The sequence below is a fragment of the Colobus angolensis genome, unplaced genomic scaffold (genome assembly GCF_000951035.1).
Source record: "Colobus angolensis palliatus isolate OR3802 unplaced genomic scaffold, Cang.pa_1.0 Scaffold17, whole genome shotgun sequence".
Taxonomy (NCBI): domain Eukaryota; kingdom Metazoa; phylum Chordata; class Mammalia; order Primates; family Cercopithecidae; genus Colobus; species Colobus angolensis.
The window spans coordinates 1,554,274-1,572,528 of NW_012114821.1; the positions used below are offsets into that span (position 1 = coordinate 1,554,274).

An 18,255-nucleotide genomic window follows, 5' to 3' on the forward strand; every position below is an offset into this window, starting at 1 on the left:
TGGCATCGGACTGAGCCTCACCCTGGGCCCTGGATGCTCCGTGAGAGTCAGGGAACGCTGTGGGGGTCTGGGATCGAGGGGCGTGGGGCAGCCTGAAGCCGCTGTCGGGGAGCCGGCGGTGGGGCTGGACGCAGGTGAGGTGGCATCGGACTGAGCCTCACCCTGGGCCCTGGATGCTCCGTGAGAGTCAGGGAACGCTGTGGGGGTCTGGGATCGAGGGGCGTGGGGCAGCCTGCGGCCGTGGTAGGGGGTCCGGCTGCGGTGAGGTCTCCTCGCGTGCTTGGGAGCCACGCGATGCCTGCGCAGGGCCCCCTCCCGTAAGAGCTGGTCCTGGGGCCCTGCCGCAGAGCCCGAGCAGGTTTTCGGCTCCCAGTATAGGATCCTTGGGGGTGGCTGCGCCCCAAGGCCTGTTCTGCCCTGGAGGAATCTGGCTGGCCAGGGCTCTCCAGGACCAGCCAGCCTCAAGTGGGCGTGGGCTGCACACAGGCGCCGCTTCGTGCCTGTCCCTAGCATGTGGGCTTTGGCTGCAAGCCGTGTTAACGACTTGCGCCAGGAGCCCCAGTCCCAAGGTTGTCTGGCTCCCCTCTTATCAGCCAGAGGGGAGAAGAATGTACCTTTTATCGGCCCAGTGGGGGGTCGTGGGTTGGGACCAGCTGCTCTGGGCTGGGTGGTAGCTCAGGACCCCTGAGTAGGCTGAGGGCTCCCTGGGGAACAGGGCTGCGACGAGGGGGTGCCTCTGTCCAGCTGGGTCTCTCTGGTTGCCAGTGGACTATGTCCCCACCCTGAGGGCCTCACTCTGTGCCAGTTGCCACAGAAGAGTGAGGTTCCAAAGGATGGGAGCATAATGGCCTCAGCCTCCCACAATTTGACACTACAGGTGCAACTGACATGGGTGAACCCCAGGGGTCCGTGCGGATTCTAGTGACAGGGGGCTCCGGGCTGGTAGGCAAAGCCATCCAGAAGGTGGTAGCAGATGGAGCTGGACTTCCTGGAGAAGACTGGCTGTTTGTCTCCTCCAAAGATGCCGATCTCACGTGAGTGAGCCCATCCCGAGATCAGCCCTCCTCCCCATCCTACCCCTGACCCCAGAGCTAAGAGCTCCAGGCTGGGCCTGTTCCTGAGTCTAGCAGTAGCTGTGTGTCTGGGTCCTTCCTGCCAGGTGGCTGGCCTGGCCTAGGTGTGCTTGGCTGTGTTCCTGGACCAACACCCTCCCATCTCTTCCTGGAAGCCTGCACCCTCACACCAGCCAGGCCCTGGGGCCACCCTCCCTTTTGACTGTTCCTCCTGCCGTAGTCCCACCCAGTCCCTGCACTCAGCACCCAACCCTGGAGTGCTGGTTCCCTCCAGAGCCTCCTGACAGCCTGGCTCCCCACAGGGATGCAGCACAGACCCGCGCCCTGTTTGAGAAGGTCCGACCCACGCATGTCATCCATCTTGCTGCAATGGTGGGGGGCCTGTTCCGGAATATCAAATACAATTTGGACTTCTGGGTAAGTGAGGGTGGCCCCAGCAAGCACTGGAAACCAGGATCCCAGGTTCTGGGAACTTCCTGGCGGCCTTCCCACTCTCACAGGCCCACTTTCCCACCCCAGGAAGTCCCTGAGGATCAGGGCTTGGCACAGCCTGGTGGGGGCAGCCCCTGAGGGACCCCTAGTCACTCACACTTGGTACTGTGGACAGAGGGGCAATGCAGGTGGGCCTGGAGGCACTTGGCCCAGAAGGAAAAGCTGTGGGGCTGACCTGCAGCATTGGGAAGCTGAAAGGAGCCAGAGGCCACGTGGGACTAGGAGCTGGTTCCTGCCCCCTGAGTCCCCAGGGCCCCCTGAGTCCCCAGCTCCCCTGTGCTGGGCCCACCGCACACTCCGGGGTGCAGGGGTGTAAACAGAGCTCTGTGCATCTGCTGCCTGTGCCTGGGGGAAGGGGGCGTGGTGTAAGGGCCCTGCCATGGCTAGCTGTGTCCCAGAGGGTTGACCCCACAGGTCTCTAGGCAGCAGCCTTGCCTTAGCTGGCTTTGCTAAGTGCAGGAGGCACTAGGGTCAGCAGAGGCTCAGACCAGATTCTGCCCAAGAGCCCTGTCACCCCAGAGCCCTCCTTGTCGGTGTCTCGGCCTTCCCAGCAGGCTGCCTGGCCACCACCTCTCCCTTCTCCCAAGACCAGTCCCAGTGCTCCAGCCATGCCATGTCTAGTTCATGCACAGGAAGTGGGGCTTGCGGGGGGGGGGGGGGGGGGGACCTGGCAAGGGCAGGCTTCATTAATCCTGGGAGGTAGAGCCAGATGGGAGCTCCTCCAGGGTGGTGAAGTAGACTGCCCCGTTCCCCATGTAGTGGGAGCCCCAGCCCAGCCCAGGGCCAGACTGGACTCCTTCCCAGCCTCCACTACCTGCCCTGACCTCAGCAGCCTCCTGTGTGGGGTCCATCCCTGAGCTGGGGGTGTGGTTTTCTCCTCACACTGGAAGGCAGAGCCAGCCCCTCCTCCAGCCTTGGTGGGGCTGGAGAGCAGTGGTGTCTGTAAGCCCAGAGGCTTCACCTTGTCCCAAAAGGGTAAGGATGGGCAGGTTTGGGTCCTGCCATGGCTGAAGGGCCAGGGTGTATCTCCACTTCTGCATCTGGAGGAGCAAGTAAGGGCTAGGATCTGAGCTGGGGAGCCTGATCGGTCCCCCCCTCACCTTGCAGAGGAAAAATGTGCACATCAACGACAACGTCCTGCACTCGGCCTTCGAGGTGGGCGCCTGCAAGGTGGTGTCCTGCCTGTCCACCTGTATCTTCCCTGACAAGACGACCTACCCGATAGACGAGACCATGGTGAGGGGCGGGGCCTGGCTGTGGGCGGGGCTGGGGAGCCTGTGGGCGGGGCCAGGAAGTAGTGGCCTCTGCCTCTCTCGCCCCCGCAGATCCACAACGGGCCGCCCCACAGCAGCAATTTTGGGTACTCGTATGCCAAGAGGATGATCGACGTGCAGAACAGGTCCTCACACCCGTCCTGCTGAGGCCCAGCCAGGAGTGGGGGAGAGGGCCCCCAGGGGCGGGTGGGGCCGGCCGGGTCGGGTCTTCGTGCCAGCCTCAGTAAGAGGCCAGCAGCAGCCTGGGGTGGGATCGCGGGCCCAGGACGAGGGCAGGAGACACTGTGCCTCCGCAGGGCCTACTTCCAGCAGTACGGCTGCACCTTCACCGCTGTCATCCCCACCAACGTCTTTGGGCCCCATGACAACTTCAACATCGAGGATGGCCATGTGCTGCCTGGCCTCATCCACAAGGTGCACCTGGCCAAGAGTGAGTGCGTCCGCCCGACGGGGTTCCCGGGCTCAGCTCGAGAGGAGGTGACCCAGTGCCTCTGACACCTGCTCCCTCCCCGAATCTGCAGGCAGCGGCTCGGCCCTGACGGTGTGGGGTACCGGGAAGCCGCGGAGGCAGTTCATATACTCACTGGTGCGTCAAGGAAGGCATAGCTCTCCCCAGAGAACTTGCCCCTGCTGGGCTGTCAGGGAGGCGGTGCAGGAGGGAGCCTCGGACCAGGAGAGAGTCTGGGCTGAGCTCCGAGAGGAACCATCTCTGGTTCTCGGAGGCCCCATAGCCTCCTGTTTCCAGGAGTCACTGGTGTAGCTCTGAGCTCCGAGGGAGAAAGGAGGGACCCCTGGTCCCCAGGCTGAACCCCACTGAACAAGGAGAACAGTATGGACTCCCCGGCAGGGGTGTTTGGGAGAGGGGACCTGTGGCTATACCCATGGTCTCTTGACCCTACCTGTCTGACCTGTAGGACCTGGCCCAGCTCTTTATCTGGGTCCTGCGGGAGTACAATGAAGTGGAGCCTATCATCCTCTCAGGTGGGCACCTCAGCCCTCAGCCCCCTTCCTCCGTGGTGGGACAGGGTCCAAGGCTGTCCTGGGAGGCTGGCTGAGGGGTAGGAGCAGGAATATTCATGAGCAGTTGGGGGGCAGCAAGGGGAGGCCTGACCCGGTGGCTCCCCACAGTGGGCGAGGAAGATGAGGTCTCCATCAAGGAGGCAGCCGAGGCGGTGGTGGAGGCCATGGACTTCCATGGGGAGGTCACCGTATCCTCTGGCTCCAGTGCTGGGGGTTGGACGGGGGCCCCTTGGCAGGCTCTGTGGTCTCCCGGCACAGGGCCAGCGTGGGTGGGACACTGTGGAGGGAGGATTCCCACCCTGGCAGGCGGAGGAGCTCTGCTGTGGCTCCCTGGGAATGGCAGAGGTTCAAGGGCAAGCTGCGGGGGCTGGGAGTGGAGTTGCTCCTCTCGCTGTGGCCTTGACGAAGCATGCAGTTTGATACAACCAAGTCGGATGGGCAGTTTAAGAAGACAGCCAGTAACAGCAAGCTGAGGACCTACCTGCCCGACTTCCGGTTCACACCTTTCAAGCAGGGTGAGCCCCGACCCCACAGCCCTCCACTTGGTGGCCCCCACACCTGCTGGCCTGCCCCAGCCTCTCCTTCATGCTCCCTACCAGGGCAGAGGTGAGGCGCCCCCCTCAGAGCCTATACTGCCCTGGAGGTGGGACACCAAAGCTCAGAGGGGTGACTTCCCTGTCCCTGGGACTCCCCCCACTTCCTCCCATGTGGCCCTGGCCCTCCCTGCCCATGGCCCTCACCTGCCCACCTCTGCAGCGGTGAAGGAGACCTGTGCTTGGTTCACTGACAACTACGAGCAGGCCCGGAAATGAAGCTGGAAGGCAGGAGCAGGTGCTGGCGGACCATCGGCTGGCAGAGCCACCACCCATCAACCCTGCCAGGAGCTGAGGGCACCACCTGGGCCCACATTCTGTCCGCTCTGCAGCCCCAAGCATCTATCCAGTCGGGCCCCCATTCACATCAGTCCTCAGGGAAACCAGGGCCCGGGCAGGCCCGGTGCTTTGCTCCCCACACTGGCCCCCGGCCTTGCGCGTGTCCACTCTGATCCTGTGTCCCACTCCCTGGGAGCCAATAAACTGCATTTTCACAGGCCTGGGCTTGGCAGCTCTGTGCTGAGCCATGCCCCACACCCAGGTACTGCCCCCGAGCCTGGCCGGCCGTGGTACCCACTGTCCCCCTGGCTTGCTGTTCAGCCCCCCGAGAGCTGGTGACTCCCTGGGGTGGAAAGGCTGCAGAAGCTGGAGATGGGAAGGCACGCACGTGGGCAGGCAGCGGGCAGGCAGCAGGCAGGCAGCAGAGACTGGCGTGGACAAGGATGTGCAGGGCACGGTCAGTCCTAGCCCCTCCACGTGTGGCCACCTGCAGGCCTGAGTAACTTGAGCTCACCAGGGCCTCCCTGCCTCAGCCTGAGAGCTCTGGGGAAACTGGTCTAGTGCGCCAGAAACATCTAGTGAGCCAGCCAAGCTGGGCCCACGGGTGGGTCTGAGGGCAGGCTGATGATTCAGTGGCTCAGGCTTCCCCTGACCTGGCCCCTCATCTCTGTGGCTCTCAGGCTTGGGTGTGGGTCCCCACCTGGCCTCGTCCCATGGAGAGGGACAGCTGCCTGCTGGACAGGTCAGCTCCAGTCACCAGAGGTGGGGTGTCACTTCTTCCCCCCCTCCATTCTCAGAGCGGAGACAGCAAAGTCCAGAATGGTTCCTGGGACAGTGCCTCACCCAGGCAGGGTGGTACTGGGGTATGGACCAGGAGCACTGGGCTCCAGGCCCCAGCTTGCCCGTCACCCCCTTTCTCAGCACCTTGTACAGAGGGAGCCTCTAGGCTAGAACCCTCTGGTCCCCCACGCCCAGGACCCAGACACCCTCCCTGGCTCCTGGCCCAAACCTGGGCCCGCCTCTTCTCAGGGTCCTCTCCTGGGCGCCCTGTGCTGTGTTCACGCACAGGATGCCTTCTGGCTGCAGGCAGTGCTTGCTGCTTCACTTCTTCCTTTGTTAATTTGGCAGCACTGCTGTGTCCTCCCTGTCCCGGCACTGAGTCCAGACCTGTGTCCTGCACCCAGCCAGCCACTCACCTTATCTGTCACTGCCCCTTTGTGTCAGGCAAACCAAGGTGTCCTCTAGGCCTCCCCTGAGACTGGCCTCCTCTTGGCTGAAGGCCTCCCCACCTTTTAGGCCTCAGCTGAGGTGGCCCAGCCTCCAAACACCTTCCCTGACAGCACCATCTCAGCCCCTCTCTGAGCATCCACCCTCCCCTGCTGGGATTGTTTGTCTGCAAACTTCTGGGAGTCCCGCCTCAACCCCCACCCCTCATGCTAACATCCCAGGACCTGGAGCTCCAGGAGGTGGGTTGGCCTCGTTCACAGTGTATCCCCTGGCACCAGCCCTTTGTGGATAAAGGCTCTGCCCATGTGGGGGTTCAGGAAAGGCCTCCTGGAGAGGGTGGTGCCTGTGTGGCCACTTGGATCCGCCAGGTGAGGAACAGTGGGAAGAAGCCCAGCCAAGAGCAGAGGTGCCCTGGACACAAGCCATGGGTGGCTGGGTGTCCAGGTCAGCTGAGGGCTCCCAACGGATGTTCAGAAGCCTGGCCCGGCATGGGACGGAGAGGCTGAACAGGACTGGGCCTTCTTTTCTCACTGTGGCCCTGGGCACTCAGCCAGCACCCCTCCTTCACCTCGACTCGGTGTACTTGTTTATGATGAGCTTTGTCCTTACGTATGACAGCATGGCACTGGATGCCTCCGGCCCCTTTCACCTACCTCCCCATAGCCTGGGTCCCAAGCCATCACTGGCCCAGGGGGCCTGGGAGAAAATCCAGGGAGTCTGTGTGGGAAGGGGCTAGCAGGATCCAAGGTAGCAGGAGAGACAGCTGCTGACACTGTGTGCTGGTGCAAAGTGTCCACCGCCCACATTGTCTTGGCCACGGTGGCCGAAGCAGCCTCCTGGTGGCTTTCTGTCGCTCTCTACGTCATTTGCTTCAGAGCCTTGACACTCTGGCCGTCCTTCGTGTGTGCTGACTGTAGTCCGTCTACACAGCCAACAAGCAGGGCTGCAGGGTGGGGTCCAGCCTGTCCCATCTGCTGCTGCTGTGGGGTGGCCTTGCCCAGGCCCAGAGCAGGGCCCAGAGGCTGCAATGCACAGTAAATGTTGAATCAATGAGAGAATTTCATTACTGAAGAGCTTAGAAAATGTCAAAGGCTTCAGAAGAAAATAACATCTGTAACATGCAGCCTTAGATTGGATGATGAAAACAAAATCGCACTCAGATCTTCAAACCTTATTTTCCTTGTGTCATTAAAAATGACGCCCCCCCTTCCCGAATGTCCCCTCCCCTTCCCGTCGATCTCAGGCCCCTGGACCCGGCCAGCTCTCCGTGACCTGGGCCTCCACCCCTCGTGCTTCCCCGCGGCTCCACCGTCTGTCGTCGGCTGGACCTCAGTGACCGCACGCTCTGGACCAGTCCCGCAACCCGCTTCGCGACCCCTCCCCTCCAGAAAAACCAAGAGCCCGTCCTCGCACGCCCGACCGGGACCCCTCCGCGCTCCGCCGGCCCCGCCCCCAGTTTCCCTCAGCCAATGGACAGAGAGGCCTAGCCTCTTCAGGCCAATAAGCAGCGAGAGGCGGGGTTCCCGCGCCTTGCGAACCAGTAGAGTGCGGACAAAAAGCCGGCCGGAGCGGGGCGACAAGATGGCGGCTGCGGGGCCGGCTACGCAGCGCGTGGGTTTCGTGGGCGCGGGCCGCATGGCGGGGGCCATCGCGCAGGGTCTCATCAGAGCAGGTGGGGCGGCGCGGGGCTGGGCCTGCGGCCTGGCGTGGGAGTAGCCCTGTGGGAGGTGTCCTGCCGCGAGAGTGGGGCCGGAGGCGCGAGCCCAGCCACTCGGGTCTCAGCTCCGCTGGGTGCAGCCGGAGTCACGCCTGTTTCCTCTTACTTTTTTGACGTGGCTGCGGGAAGATTTGAGTTACACGTGGCTAGGTGCCGCTTCCGTGACCGGCTTCCTGGCCGCGTGGCCTTGGCCAGGCTCACCTCTTCCAGCCTCTGATGTTCTCTTTGCGCGCCAGCCCCTCTCCGAGCAGCAGGGCTTCTCTCCCAGACACCTTAGCTCTAGGGACACCTGGGCCAGACCATCCATCCTGTGCCAGTAGCACCCCCATGTTGTGACAGCCAAAAAATGCCTCCAGACACTGCCGAATGTCCCCTGGGTGGGGGGAGGAGACAGGTAAAGTCATCCCCTGTTGAGAAACACTGTTTTATAGCCGGGATATTTATGCTGACCATATACTTCTCCAGGCATTTAGAAGCCTCTCTGCAGATTGTGGGTAGGGAGAGCTGGATGACTTTTGGCTCCCTGCCTTCAGCCATACTTCAGGGTCCAGAAGAATCAAGATCCATCAGGAAATAGCTTACTGTGAGTTTTACCTGTGAAACCCGGCAGTACCACATGCCTCCCAGAGCTGTACTGGTTAAATGAGACAATATGTCTAATGTTGAGCCTAGTACTGGTGTGTATGGCTGGCACTGTCATGATTAGTTGCTGTGGGTTTAGGTTGTAGTGTACACTTCTGTCTTCCTCTTCGACCTTACCAAAATCTAACCCAGTCTCTCCATCCCTGTACCCCACAGAAGCAGATGATTTCTACCAAGTAGGCATTTAGCCTCTTCTTGGACATCCCAGCACAGACTCTCCCTCCCGAGGAACCTGGGCCCCCATTGGGCCCTCTGTGGCCAATCAGCTGCCTTTGTACCCACCACACTCCCCCAAGGCCTGGTGTTCCTCTTCTCCAGGCAGCCTTCCCTTCCCTGGAGACAGAGGCCCCAGGGATCTGTGTCCTCACCACCGAGGCCAGCTCCTGGCCTCCACACTCAGCAGCAGTCAGGGGCGTTGACTGCCAAGTAGAATCAATGGATATGATTGCCTGGGCCCGGTGAATGGTGCATCCCGCTTTGGGTTCCTGAGGCCAGGAGGGGGCCCATAATGGGCCCGGCGTGGCTGAGCCTGAGAGGCCGGGTGAGCTCCTCCCTCTCCTCTCGCTGCCATCCTATCCCACCCCCTCACCAACCCCTTTTCCTTTTCCTTTCTTTCCAGGAAAAGTGGAAGCTCAGCACATAGTGGCCAGTGCACCAACAGACAGGAACTTATGTCACTTTCAAGTGAGCACAGAGCCCAGGTTCTTCATACCCTCCAGAGCCCAGGATAGCTCTTGACTCCTGTCCCACTAAGACATTTATTAAAGCCAAAGATGGGTGGTTTATTTAGCTGAAGTTTGGAGACTGGCTGGTCTGGGCTGGGGAAAGGGAGATGAGAGGCCAGGAGGAAAGTAAGGTTGTGGAGGGCCAAAGCAAAGTGTTTGTGTGTGTGTGTATGCGTGTGAGTGCATGCATGTGCACGTGTGTATATGTGAGTGCCTGCTCACGTGCGTTTGCACGTGTGTGTGTCACTGCGTGTGTGTACGTGTGTGTGAGTGCATGCTCATGAGTACATACATGTGCACCTATGTGGTCGTGAGTGTATTCGTGTGCACGTATGTGCTCGTGTGTGCACACGCACATGTGTATGAGTGCGTGCGTGTACACGAGTGCATGCTCGTGAGTGGGTGTGTACACGTGTGTGCTCGTGAGTGTATGCGTGTGTGTGTGTACGTGTGTGCTCTTGAGTGCATGCATGTGCACGTGTGTATGTGTGCTCGTGAGTACATGTGTCTGCACGTGTGTATATGTGAATGCATGCTCGTGAGTGCATGCATGTGCATGTGTGTGTTTGCATGCTGGGGTGGTGGTCACAGACATTCACTGCGGATGGAGGGCTCAGGGCTTGGGGAGGCTCTGACATCAGGATGGCCTGTGAGGAGCAGGGTTAGTCTGGGTGAGTCTTGGGCATTGGAGAAGTTGGGGTGGTCTAGACACTTGCAATGGGAGAGACCCTGGGACCCATGGGAATGTGTGGCCTCCAGCAGGAAGGGCTGTGGTGGAGAGGGTGTGCTGCTCACACAGCCCCTGAGGCCTGGTCCTGGTGTCCCTGGCATAGGCTCTGGGTTGCCAGACCACCCACTCCAACCAGGAGGTGCTGCAGAGCTGCCTGCTCGTCATCTTTGCCACCAAGCCCCACATCCTGCCAGCTGTCCTGGCAGAGGTGGCTCCTGTGGTCACTGCTGAACACATCTTGGTGTCCGTGGCTGCTGGGGTGTCTCTGAGCACCCTGGAGGAGGTGAGTGTCCCTTGGACTAAGGCCTTGATCCCAGCGTAGGCTCTGCTGGCCGGGCTCGGGTGGCAGGCAGCCCCCCAGAGAGCCTGAGGTGGCCGGGTGGCCCACCTGGGTCAAGTGTCTGGGCTTAGGGTTCCCTCCTGGTGCTGTACCTGGGAGGCAGATGCTGGAGGCCTCCCAGCAGGGCCCAGTCCTACAGACTCCCTGATTCTGGCCTCTCTCTGGCCAGCTGCTGCCGCCAAACACACGGGTGCTGCGGGTCTTGCCCAACCTGCCCTGTGTGGTCCAGGAAGGGGCCATAGTGATGGCGCGGGGCCGCCACGTGGGGAGCAGCGAGACCAAGCTCCTGCAGCATCTGCTGGAGGCCTGTGGGCAGTGTGAGGAGGTGCCTGAAGCCTACGTTGACATCCACACTGGCCTCAGTGGCAGTGGCGTGGCCTTCGTGAGTATTGCCTCGTCCATCCCCTGCCCCACCCTTGGCAAAGAACGGCCCACCCAAGTCCCTCTGACAGCCTCTGCCCTCAGAGTCCAACCTTGAGGTTGGTCTCCAGGCCCACTGGGAGCTCTGCTTGTCCCTGGGACTTCACTGCCCTGGGGATCTTCGAGGCCAGCCCCTTTGCAGACCCTTGGGCTCAGGCCTTAGTTCTGGCCATCCATAGCTAGTGCTCTGGGCCTTGTTCCTGAAGGTTCTGAGCCCCCAGGCTTTGACATCTATCCCCCCCACCACCATGCTGCTGCTACAGGTGTGTGCATTCTCTGAGGCCCTGGCCGAAGGCGCCGTCAAGATGGGCATGCCCAGCAGCCTGGCCCACCGCATCGCTGCCCAGACCCTGCTGGTGAGTGAGGGTGGCCTCTGGGGAACACTGGGAAGGCCCAGGCCTGTACCACTTCCAGTGGGCAGGGAAACAGCAGGCTCTAGAAGCTGGGGCCAAAGTTGGGGGATGCAACAAGGGCAGGCCGCACAGTGGGGACCGGGCTACCTCCCCCGGTCACCAGGCTCTAACACTCTCCTCAGGGGACGGCCAAGATGCTGCTGCACGAGGGCCAACACCCAGCCCAGCTGCGCTCAGATGTGTGCACCCCGGGTGGCACCACCATCTACGGGCTCCATGCCCTGGAGCAGGGCGGGCTGCGAGCAGCCACCATGAGCGCCGTGGAGGCCGCCACCTGCCGGGCCAGGGAGCTCAGCAGAAAGTAGGCTGGGCTCTGGCCATCCTTGCCTGCCTTTGTGCCCCCACCTCTCCCTGTGCCCTTCCCCGAGGACTGCGGCTCCCTCCCTCCTGCACGAGGGTCTCCTACCACTCCTTCTCCCCCCGCACAGGGAAATGCAGGGGGCAGGACGTGAGAGGTTCCAGCAGGCAGGGGAGCCCTGACTAGTGGGGACACTCCTCTTTCCCTGGTAAGCAGAAGGCACCGTGGTGGTTGCCCCGCCCCTTGCTTCAGTGAGCCCTCCTCGCTCCAACATAGGTTCTGAGGGGCCCAAGAGATGGCATCTTGGTCAGTTGCCCACATGGTTGGGCTGTTGGTCGAGGCCATGAACAGAACTTATGGTAACAGGCACGGCTGGCCCAGTGCCTGGTCTGGAACCGGGGCTTGCCTTTGGCTTTCCAGGTGGCTCCATGCAGCTACAGCCAGGCCAGCTGCCTCATCTCAGCTCTAGGGGGCACGAGCCATATGGGGTCTACACAAGAGACCCTCTCCCCTGCAGTAAAGCCAGGGGCCCTGGCCTGCTGTGGGTGGGGCCCCCGCAGGGAGCTGGAGCCTGCCCTGCAGCCCAGAGAAGCAGGTGCCTGTGGTGGGTGTGCTCGTCCTCTGCTAAAGAGGAGGAACTGCTGGGCCAGGTCTTCAGCAGTGCTGGGGTGGCACCAGGCGGGCAGTGGTAGGTGGGGCGGCTTGAGGTCTGAGAGGGTGGCCCTGGCCAGCCAGGACAAATGCAGATCCCTGGCTTTAGTTGGGATACAGTCTCCCTCTTTCCTCCTGATCCTAAGCTCCTGACAAGTGGCCAGGTGGCTCTGGGCCCTCCTGCCCCTCACCTAGGTCAGGGGTCCTGGAATGCCCCGTGGCTCTGGCACCACTACACTGGCCTCTGACGGCAGGACTTGTCCCCTCCACATGTCCCTAAAAGACAGCAGGTCAGGAAAGCCAGGACTTGGGGGAGAAGCAAAGCTCCAGGATTGAAGGCTAGGGTTCTAGGGCCTTTGGGTGGGGAGGGCCCAGGCCAGGCAGTCCTAACTCCATCCCCTGCCCCACAAGATTCACCTGGACCTCCAGTCCCACGCTGGCCCCAACTGCTGCAGCTCAGCTTCCACCCAGCAGCCTCTGGAGGCGAGGTGGAGAGCGTGCCCTCAGCGAGGCTGGGCAGCGGCTTCTGCTGTGCCCTCTCCCTGTGTGCCTGGGCAGATCAATCCCCCAGTGCAAAACAGGGCTAAGGGCACCTGCAGGACAGCAGCACGCTCCATCCTTCATGCTCAGCTGCCTCTGTGGCGACAGACTTCTGCCCTCCACCTGCCCTCTCTCACTCCCCCGAGCCTAGCCCATCCGTAAGCTCCCTCCCCCGCCTGGTTCCCGGGGCAGGCTGACTCAGTCGACTGCTTGGTCCACGCCTGGCCCTGGCACTTGTCAGGGTCAGCCTAAGGAGATGGGAATAAAGATGCCGGAGAGCACCAAGTGAGCTCATGTTTCACCAGAGGTGAATAAAACCAAGTTCTGGGCCAGGCCCAGTGGCTCACGTCTGTAATCCTAGCACTTTGGGAGGCCAAGGCGGGCGGATCACGAGGTTGGGAGTTCAAGACCAGCCTGACCAACATGGAGAAACCCCATCTCTACTAAAATACAAAATTAGCCGGATATGGTGGCGCGTGCCTGTGATCCCTGCTATTTGGGAGGCTGAGGCAGAATTGCCTGAACCCAGGATGCAGAGGTTGCAGAGAGCCAAGATTGCCCCATTGCACTCCAGCCTGGTTGACAGCAAGACTCTGTCTTAGGGAAAAAAAAAAAGGTCCAATGCCTGCCCCATCTAAGCTGAGGCCCACAACCTTGGTCAAGGACAGGTGTCAGGTAGTGAGGGTGCAGGCACTGTGGACAGCAGAGGTCTCCCCGTGCCTGCTGCAGGCCTCTACATCACCGGGGGGCTTTGTTGGGCATGGAATTGTCTCCCCTGCACAGTCACCCCAGGGGACTGTGTGCCAAGCCTGGGCAGGTCTGGGAGCCTGGGGTCTGGCGCAGGTGGCCCCCTAAAGGAACATGGACAGCCCTTCTGAGGGCCACCTGTGTTCACACTGAGCCCATCTGCAAGGAGAAATAATTGATTTTGAACCAACACCTGTCTCCCCCGGGACCTCTGACAGCCCTAGGTACTAGGTGAGCTGAGTTCGGGAGGTGGAGAGCCCAATCCAGCCACTCCTGGCCCAGCTGGTGAGGACCTGTAACAAAGACACAGGCTTAGGTTCTCAGGGCACGGCAGGGAGCGTCGTGGTCAGCCAGGCCTCCCCTGTGCCTCTTACTGCCAGGCAAAAACGGTTCTTTAAGGTAGAAAACGATGGATACGATTATGGTATGTTTGATCAGTGTTGCACTTTTATGCCCTGTGCCCCGATTAATCTAGGGGGTATTCCTGATCCAAGCACTGGATCAAGAGTTAAAAAATACGACTTCAAAACAGAGATGCTCATAAAGCGGACATGTCCGGCCTTTATTAGATAAAGCCACTGGGCCCATCTGACCAGGCAAGCTCAGCTGTAAACAAGCTCGCCAGTTAGAGGAAGGGCCTCAACAGAGCATGACCCTGCAAGCCCAGGGACTCTGACGTGCCATTGGGGTTGCTCCCCATGGGCATCTCAACTAGGTACATAAGGGGTTGGGATCCCTGCAGGACCACCCGCTAGTCTGGGGGTGTCCCCCTTCCTTTCCCACCACATTGTGATGTTTCATCCGCAGCTCAGCGGACATCCAGGGGGTCCCCCAAGCCTGCAGGTCCCTGGGCCGAGGCAGTGGCCTTATCCCCCTGAAAATGCAGGTCGGGTGGTTTCAACAAAACCTGCGCTCATCTTGCTCTCCTCAGCACCTTCCCTTCTCCAGCCGCGCCAAGCCCAGGAGCTCCGACAATGACGCTGACACAGGGATCGCTAGCCAGAAGAGCAGTGAACAGGAGCTGGGGGCTCTTGTGGACCATCCGAGCTGAGGACAGCTGGCTGCACCTCTGAGGCCACAGGCACCCCTGCCCACCCCTCTGCCTGCAGGGAATGTGCAGAATCTGCCAGTGAGAGGCCAGGCCCCGCAGGCAGCCATGGCTGTTAGAGGAAGTAGATGCAGCCTCACCCCAGCCTGCTGTCTGCCCACAGCCAGGACCCCGCAGGCAGCGGCACCCGCGCAGCTTTGGGAAAGAACACTTGGCCTCCCAAAGGGTTCCACCACCCCCGGGGTCCACTACAGCCACCAACCCCGGGGTCTTCCCATCACTTCGGACACTGAGCAGAACCCAGAGAGGGTTAGTGAGCTGCAGGCAGGGCTGGGACAGGGCCCCAGGTTCCAACCCAGGATAGCAGGGATCCATGGCTGGCACTGCCCACGAGACCAGGCGTGGGCAGAGCAGCCTTCTCAGCAGCAGGGCCTAGCAGCTGAGCCTCTGCCGCATAGCACCCTGTGCTAGCACACCCCATGCTAGGGAGATGCTTTTTAAGCCCTGTTTAGGGGGTGTTCCCCTCCTAGTAAATGCCAGCAGCCAGATCCACTCTTGGTAGGCTTCTGGTGTCCCCACCAGCTTGCACCTGCTTTTTTTTTTTTTTTTTTGAGACGGAATCTCGCTGTCTCCCAGGCTGGAGTGCAGTGGTGTAATCTCGGCTCACTGCCACCTCTGCCTCCCGGCTTCAAGCATTTCTCCTGCCTCAGCCTCCCGAGTAGCTGGGGTTACAGGCACCTGCAACCATGCCCAGCTAATTTTTGTATTTTCAGCAGAGATGGGGTTTTCACCACGTTGGGCAGGCTAGTCTTGAACTCCCGACCTCAGGGGATCTACCCGCCTCAGCCTCCCAAAGTGCTGGGATTACAGGCGTGAGCCACCGCGCCCGCGGCCTCTTTTTTCTTATAGCAAAAATTAGTGCTGCCTTATTTATAGAAAGTGATCTTCCAGGTACTGGGGGACAGGCCAGAGCCACCCCGATGAGGGGAGCGGGCCTGCCAGCACCGATGCCAGCGTCCTGGGACCCAGGCTAACAAAAGGGCTGAGGTGTAAAGAAAGGTTGGAGATGAAAGCCTCGCCAAAGATGCAGCAGCAATGAGTAGCTGCGCTGAAGGGCAGCACCAGGAGCTGCCCAGGCTGCGGACAAGGCCCAGGTGTGCAGCCCTCACTGGCACCGTGGCCAGTGAAGTCAGCTCCTCCTCAGAGCCTTGTAGGCAGGCCTGGCAGAGCAGAGGTGGTGTCCCAGCCTTGGGTGCCTGGGCCCCTGGAAGGCGCTGGCCCAAATGTCTCAGGCTTTCTGCAGCCCATCCCCAGCAGTTCAGGCCAGAGGCTCTTCCTGTAGGTGGGGGTGGCCTGATGGGCTCAGCAGGCATGCCTGGAGCTGCTGCCCTGAGCTCTGCTCAGGGAGTCTCTTTCTTCTTCCCAAAACTTCCACACCCTCGCTGAGCTCTCAGATTTTGAGATAGAGATACATACATATATATGTAAATATTGCTTGACTTGGGGACCGTTCCAAGGAACTGCTTGTTCTTGGACCTGTATAGAAGTCACTTTTGGGGGACATTCCCTGCAGTTGCCCCACTGCCAAGCTGTTGCACAGCCCTTCCCTTCCCTGTGCAAGCCTCCAGGCTGCCCTGCACTCCACAACTCCGGGTTTTCAAGGTTCCCACTGCTAGGAGGACACTGGAGGCAGGTGGGGATGAGGGGCCAACACCTGGAGGCAAGCAGGCCCGCTCCCTGCCCCTCACACCAGCTCAGGCAGCATCTCTGCAAAGGCATTTCCCACTCTACCTGGGGAGGCATGGGCATCCCCGGCCCCAGTCCAACCAGGACTCTAGGTCTAGATCTGACTGGAGCAGAACAGAACCAGGGTTGGACAGGCCCTGGGACCCTTTACTCCTTTCCAACTAGGCCTCCCAGGAGCAGCTTGTCAGCCACATCCTTGGCAGTCCAGGGAGAGGCAGAAGAGTCTGAGGGTGGGGAGAAGAGCCCACAGACGGTGGCACTGTGTATTGACTGGGGGCTGTCAGTGCCAGGGCCTGCTTCCAGGTATGCCAAGTGGCTCCGGGCCCTGGGACTGGAAAAAATGGTCTGTGGCTGATGAGGAAGCGGGGGAAACCCTCCTGCCATTGGACAAGTCACCAGGGCGCAAATCCAGGCAGCTGCCAATCCCATGGAGTAAGAGATCTGTTCAGACCAGAGTTTTCTTAGGGAAAACTAAAAATCCAAGGAAACCGAACTCTACGTCTCCCTGTTGCACCCGGAACCTACAGAAACCCCGAATACGGGGCTCTATCCCTCCCCACTCCACAGTGATGCTCCAGTACTTTGGGCCTCTGACCTCCACAGCAACCGCAGGGCGGCCCGAGACCAGCCCACCTGGCCCCCGTTCTCACGGCCCCTCTGAAGAGTATCTTTAAAAACAGATTTAATGTGTTTAAAAAAAAATAGAACCAAGTGGTGTGCTTTGTCACTGAGATGATTGCGCTGTGGCTCTGGGGCCACGTAGCACCAGGGCTCGACAGCAGACAGGAGTGTCAGCCCTCATCCAGTGCATTCGACTGGTGCAGGGGTGGAGGCCCAGCCCCACGGGGGCCAGAGCGGGAACACAGTCACCTGTTGCGACAGGTGCTGTGCCTTGTATGCCCCGCATATGTGCCTGCCCTGAGAGGAGAATGGGCCGGGCCTCTTCCAGCTGGGCCCCCAGGAGACTGGGGTGCCAGTGAGGCAGGGCAACCTCTCACCAACAGAGCTCCTCCAAGCCAGGCTGGGCTTGGATTCCTGGAACCCCCTGTACCCATGGGGTGGGCCACCCCGGGGGAGGGGAGATGGGAGACTGTGTGTCCCCTCCCTCCAAATGCAGCAGGAAAAAGGTCACTGGGCTGGCCTGGTCACACACCGTCATAAGGGCCTGCTGGGGTATGCCCGATGCCCCCCAGCCTCCGGGCCATGCTGATGAGTGAGCGCAGCTGCACCAGCCTCAGTGGCCCCACCTCTCTGGGGTCCTGGCTCTCCAGCCACCGCAGAGCTGTCTCTAGCCCGCGCACGGCCTCCCCAGCAGTGGGCACTGAGGTCCCTCCATACTCTGTGGCCTCCTCCTCCTCCTCTCCTCCCCCAGTGGCAGAAGGCAGGCTGGCTGGGGCCGGAGGGGCTGCAGGGGGCAGGGCTGAGCCCACCTCCTCCCGGCAGCCCTCAGGCGGACCCCCATCATCGTCCAGATGCAGCCACTCTGCAACCTCCTCGGGAGCCAGGCACTTGTAGGCCAGAGCTGCCAGGTGAGTGAGGTCGCTGAGCACTCTGCTGTGCTCGGCAGCTTCCTCGGCCTGGGCCGGCTGCCCAGCACTGTCCTCGCCCGGCCGGGGCTCGAAGGCGGCCCTCAGGCCCAGCAGCCAGCAGCGCTCAATGCTGCCCGCCTGCACCAGGTCCCAGGAGAGGCCGGCCAGGTAGAGCATGTCCTTGAGCATGAAGCTGCGCATGAAGTCCAGCGGGGAGCCGCTGGCGCACGACACAGCCAACCGTAGCAGCTCGCGCTTGTACAGCTGCTTGAAGGCGGCCACCACGCCCTGCTCCAGCGGTGCGGGAATGTGTGCCCGGCTGCTGCCTTTGGAAAGGAACAGCACCCGCACAGCGCCATCCGGTGTCTGCAGCTCCTCCGGGGAGCCGAGGGGCTCCGGCCTGCACCGCACGGGGGCATCCTCGCTGTCCTCCACGGCGGGCATACTGGCAGCTGGGCTTGGGCAGGGTGGGTGGGCCACTAGCAGCACGGCCTTCTGCTGCAGGCAGCTTCGGCGCAGGTAGCGTTTGACGCCCGGGACAAATTCCTCAAAGAACCAGCCCCGCAGCAGCGGACGGCTGAGCCAGGCGTCGGGGCTGTAGCGGTAGGAGGCCGGGAACTTGTCCTGGTTGTGGTGGCGCAGGCTGGGCGGGTCCGGCAGCCGCCCGATGACCAGCGGCTTCAGCTTGTGGCTGCCGGTCAGGTTGGCGGCCAGCAGCACCGTTACGCGGTCGCCCCGCCATCGCCGGCCG

The 18,255-nt window shown here is 61.4% G+C and overlaps 3 protein-coding genes across 8 annotated transcripts; 2 read left to right on the forward strand and 1 right to left on the reverse strand.

Moving 5' to 3' along the window:
- The first annotated feature begins 13 nt into the window (after positions 1-13).
- On the forward strand, positions 14-4,951 carry TSTA3 (tissue specific transplantation antigen P35B). 5 transcript variants are annotated; one of them, XM_011938066.1, is made up of 11 exons: positions 14-40; positions 878-1,034; positions 1,376-1,490; positions 2,673-2,801; positions 2,891-2,964; positions 3,136-3,269; positions 3,361-3,425; positions 3,754-3,820; positions 3,968-4,047; positions 4,275-4,374; positions 4,616-4,951. In XM_011938066.1, the coding sequence occupies exons 1-11, from the start codon at positions 34-36 to the stop codon at positions 4,669-4,671; spliced, it is 984 nt and encodes a 327-aa protein (XP_011793456.1). In that variant the 5' UTR covers positions 14-33; the 3' UTR covers positions 4,672-4,951. The 5 variants fall into 5 exon arrangements, with proteins under 5 accessions (XP_011793456.1, XP_011793454.1, XP_011793457.1 ...); XM_011938067.1 differs by lacking the exon at positions 14-40 and adding an exon at positions 95-134; XM_011938064.1 differs by having other exon boundaries at positions 4,275-4,951.
- A 2,572-nt stretch (positions 4,952-7,523) lies between these two features.
- PYCRL (pyrroline-5-carboxylate reductase-like) lies at positions 7,524-12,899 on the forward strand. Of its 2 annotated transcripts, none has more exons than XM_011938069.1 (6): positions 7,524-7,630; positions 8,937-9,001; positions 9,876-10,055; positions 10,282-10,494; positions 10,796-10,888; positions 11,068-12,899. In XM_011938069.1, exons 1-6 carry the CDS (start codon positions 7,540-7,542, stop codon positions 11,248-11,250), a joined length of 825 nt encoding a protein of 274 aa, XP_011793459.1. In that variant the 5' UTR covers positions 7,524-7,539; the 3' UTR covers positions 11,251-12,899. The 2 variants fall into 2 exon arrangements, with proteins under 2 accessions (XP_011793459.1, XP_011793460.1); XM_011938070.1 differs by having other exon boundaries at positions 7,534-7,630; positions 10,342-10,494; positions 11,068-12,723.
- A 3,741-nt stretch (positions 12,900-16,640) lies between these two features.
- Positions 16,641-18,251, reverse strand: TIGD5 (tigger transposable element derived 5; the record flags this gene model as incomplete). Its single annotated transcript, XM_011938218.1, has 1 exon — positions 16,641-18,251. A coding segment is annotated over one exon (1,131 nt), but the record flags the coding sequence as incomplete, so codon positions are not given.
- Between the last annotated feature and the right edge of the window lie 4 nt (positions 18,252-18,255).

Excerpts from the sequence above, each read along its gene's own strand:
- PYCRL (XM_011938069.1), top strand. The coding sequence starts at position 7,540 with ATGGCGGCTGCGGGGCCGGCTACGCAGCGCGTGGGTTTCGTGGGCGCG. Across the intron at positions 9,002-9,875 it reads GGAACTTATGTCACTTTCAA|GCTCTGGGTTGCCAGACCAC; the intron begins GTGAGCACAGAG and ends TCCCTGGCATAG. Across the intron at positions 10,889-11,067 it reads TCGCTGCCCAGACCCTGCTG|GGGACGGCCAAGATGCTGCT; the intron begins GTGAGTGAGGGT and ends CACTCTCCTCAG.
- TSTA3 (XM_011938064.1), top strand. Across the intron at positions 1,035-1,375 it reads TCCAAAGATGCCGATCTCAC|GGATGCAGCACAGACCCGCG; the intron begins GTGAGTGAGCCC and ends GGCTCCCCACAG. Across the intron at positions 2,965-3,135 it reads ATGATCGACGTGCAGAACAG|GGCCTACTTCCAGCAGTACG; the intron begins GTCCTCACACCC and ends GTGCCTCCGCAG.